The 1,690-nt window shown below is 59.8% G+C and overlaps 2 protein-coding genes across 2 annotated transcripts; both read left to right on the top strand.

Annotated features, from left to right (window-relative positions):
• Nucleotides 1-167: 167 nt before the first annotated feature.
• Nucleotides 168-485, top strand: ACA1_212090 (uncharacterized protein; the record flags this gene model as incomplete). Its single annotated transcript, XM_004336978.1, has 1 exon — nt 168-485. The coding sequence occupies one exon, from the start codon at nt 168-170 to the stop codon at nt 483-485; it is 318 nt and encodes a 105-aa protein (XP_004337026.1).
• A 675-nt stretch (nt 486-1,160) lies between these two features.
• On the top strand, nt 1,161-1,644 carry ACA1_212080 (uncharacterized protein; the record flags this gene model as incomplete). The annotated part of the gene is given in 2 exon segments (XM_004336977.1): nt 1,161-1,608; nt 1,625-1,644. 2 exon segments carry the CDS (start codon nt 1,161-1,163, stop codon nt 1,642-1,644), a joined length of 468 nt encoding a protein of 155 aa, XP_004337025.1.
• Between the last annotated feature and the right edge of the window lie 46 nt (nt 1,645-1,690).

Below are 1,690 nucleotides of genomic sequence, written 5' to 3'. Positions count from 1 at the left end.
CGTCGATGGTTCACGACATGGAGGTACCCGGCCTTTGCGTCTTGTTTGCGCGCCGTTGCTAAAATGCTCGTGGTGCTGTGACGAATTGCGTGCCACCACCACCTGCTGATGATCACCACCACCGCTGCGGTGATCTATTTGTGATTAAGGTGACGGCCGGGACACCGATGACGCCCAACAAGAAGAAGAGCGAGGAGACACAGCCGGAGAGGAGGGATACGTCATTCACGTCCGCATCCACATCGCGCGGCGCGACGAGCGAAGAGGGAGAGGGGAGCCAGCTGTCTTCCTCGTCGTCGTGGTCGTCGTCGGCGGCGGCGGCGGCGGCGGCGATTCCGTCATCATCATCGCCAGCCGGTCAGGACGAACCAACGGTCAACAAGCTCTTCAGCCGGTGGAAGCAGTCGACGACATTCAGCAACATCGGAAGCAGTCTCAAGGCCTGGAAGACAACCAAGGACAACGGCAATGGATCCTCCTCCTGAGCAACAACCGGTTCAGGTTGTACCTGCTTCTTCTCTTTTGCTCTCTTCTGTAAAAGAGAAAATCCAGAGGAAGTCGGCCGCTACGCGCCCAGCAAAGCGGTCGTTAACTGACTGCAGTCAGCACCTCCACCGTAGATCCCACCAATGTCGCGTTTGCGCTCTTGGGCCATCACCGAGCTATTGCAAGGCGTGAGCGATTTCTGTTCACCGGGCGATGCGGCCTGCAGTGATGGCGCGATTAAGGACAAGTGCTTGGTGTGAGACGACAGATCTGGAGCCGTCTCGCGGCAACGTTGCTACTGGTTAGCCGTTTCCTAGCTACCAGTTAACACGGAACTCGCGCCATTGGTGGTTGCACAATCCCAGCTCACGGGTAACTTGCCATGGTCACGAGCCGACCAGGTCTCAATACCGCTCTGCTCGGCTCCGCGGCCGGTACCCATCAAATCACCTCACGCCAGCACCATATAAAAATTAAACCCAGCATTGGCCGCATCTTCTTCCCAACTCGCAGCCGAAGACAACCCACCGACCGACCGACCACAACAACCCACCCACTACCTTCTCGTAACAGGCTGACTTGGTCATCCTCTAGAAGAAGAAGCAGAAGAAGCAGAAGAAGAAGCAGAAGCTCGCCAAGTCCTCAACATAACTGAAGGAGCACGAGAGTGAACGATGGAAGACTTGAAGAAGAGGGAGGATACGTCCTCGCTGCGAAGGCGACGAACCTTCACGGGCCTGTTCAGGACCCGCAAGGAGACCACCAAGTCGACCACCAGTACCACTACCACCAACACCGGTGACGCGGTCACGTCTTGCCACCGCGAGAGGAGCGCGTCGAGCGCAGACGCCGAGGCGCCGACGATGACGACCTTCACGCACGTCGTGCGCCGCGAGCGAAGCAACACGCTCGACTCGTGCTCCCCTCGCAGCAGCTCGCACGCTGCGGCCACGGTCAAGGAGCGACGCGTGACGAAGCGGGCCACGGTGTCGTTCGAGATGTGCAACCTCGCCGAGGAGCTGGGCCAGCTCGCGGCTGAAGAGGAGGCCGAGGCCAGGTGCCCCGCCACGCCCAAGGGCGCCGGGCACCCGCTTGAAGTCATCCACAAGCAGGGCGGCAAGGGTACCCTCAAGCGCAGCACGTCGTGGACCAACCTGAAGAAGTTCGGGTCTGGGGAGCCGCTGGTCGCCATGGCGAGCATTAG

Source organism: Acanthamoeba castellanii (assembly GCF_000313135.1).
Source record: "Acanthamoeba castellanii str. Neff unplaced genomic scaffold scf7180000084758, whole genome shotgun sequence".
In the NCBI taxonomy this organism is placed as follows: Eukaryota; Discosea; order Longamoebia; family Acanthamoebidae; genus Acanthamoeba; species Acanthamoeba castellanii.
The sequence above is the reverse complement of the archived record's forward strand: the minus strand, read 5'-3'. Positions and strand labels throughout refer to the sequence as shown.